The 516-nt window shown below is 65.1% G+C and overlaps 1 protein-coding gene across 1 annotated transcript in view; it reads right to left on the reverse strand.

Moving 5' to 3' along the window:
• The window catches only part of COL7A1 (collagen, type VII, alpha 1), a 48,956-nt gene that overhangs the window by 30,060 nt on the left and 18,380 nt on the right, over positions 1-516 (reverse strand). The window contains 2 exon segments of the mRNA XM_014538979.1: positions 37-72; positions 381-416. Coding sequence (XP_014394465.1) covers positions 37-72; positions 381-416 — 72 coding nt within the window.

Genomic DNA, 516 nt, shown 5'->3' on the forward strand with positions numbered 1-516 from the left:
GCCCAGCCGCAGCCAGCAACCTCCACCTCCTCTCACCTTGTCTCCTGCGGGGCCGCGAGCGCCGGGGTCCCCCTGGAGGGAACAAGGTCAGAGAGCGGTGAGAGCAAGATGGGGACGCAGGGCCCGGCCGGCGTGGCTCAGGGGTTGGGCATCAACCCATGAACCAGGAGGTCGCTGGTGCGGTTCCCCCTCGGGGCACAGGCCCGGGTTGCGGGCTTGATCCCCGGTGCGGGGCGTGCAGGAGGCAGCTGATCCATGATTCTCTCTTATCACTGATGTTTCTCTCTCTCTCCCTCTCCCTTCCTCTCTGAAGTCAACACAATTATTAAAAAAAAGAAAAGATGGGGATGCGGGTTGATGGAATCAAGCACGTCACTCACCTGTGGGCCTGGGGCCCCCCGAAGTCCAGCGATGCCCTGAGGACGAGGCAAGGAGGAGTCAGAGCCGCTGCCCAGGCCCCCTCCTCCCCGGGGGCCAGCCCCACTCACCCCCTCCCCGGGGGCCAGCCCCACTCAC

This window comes from Myotis brandtii, unplaced genomic scaffold (assembly GCF_000412655.1).
Source record: "Myotis brandtii unplaced genomic scaffold, ASM41265v1 scaffold207, whole genome shotgun sequence".
Classification (NCBI taxonomy): Eukaryota; Metazoa; Chordata; class Mammalia; order Chiroptera; family Vespertilionidae; genus Myotis; species Myotis brandtii.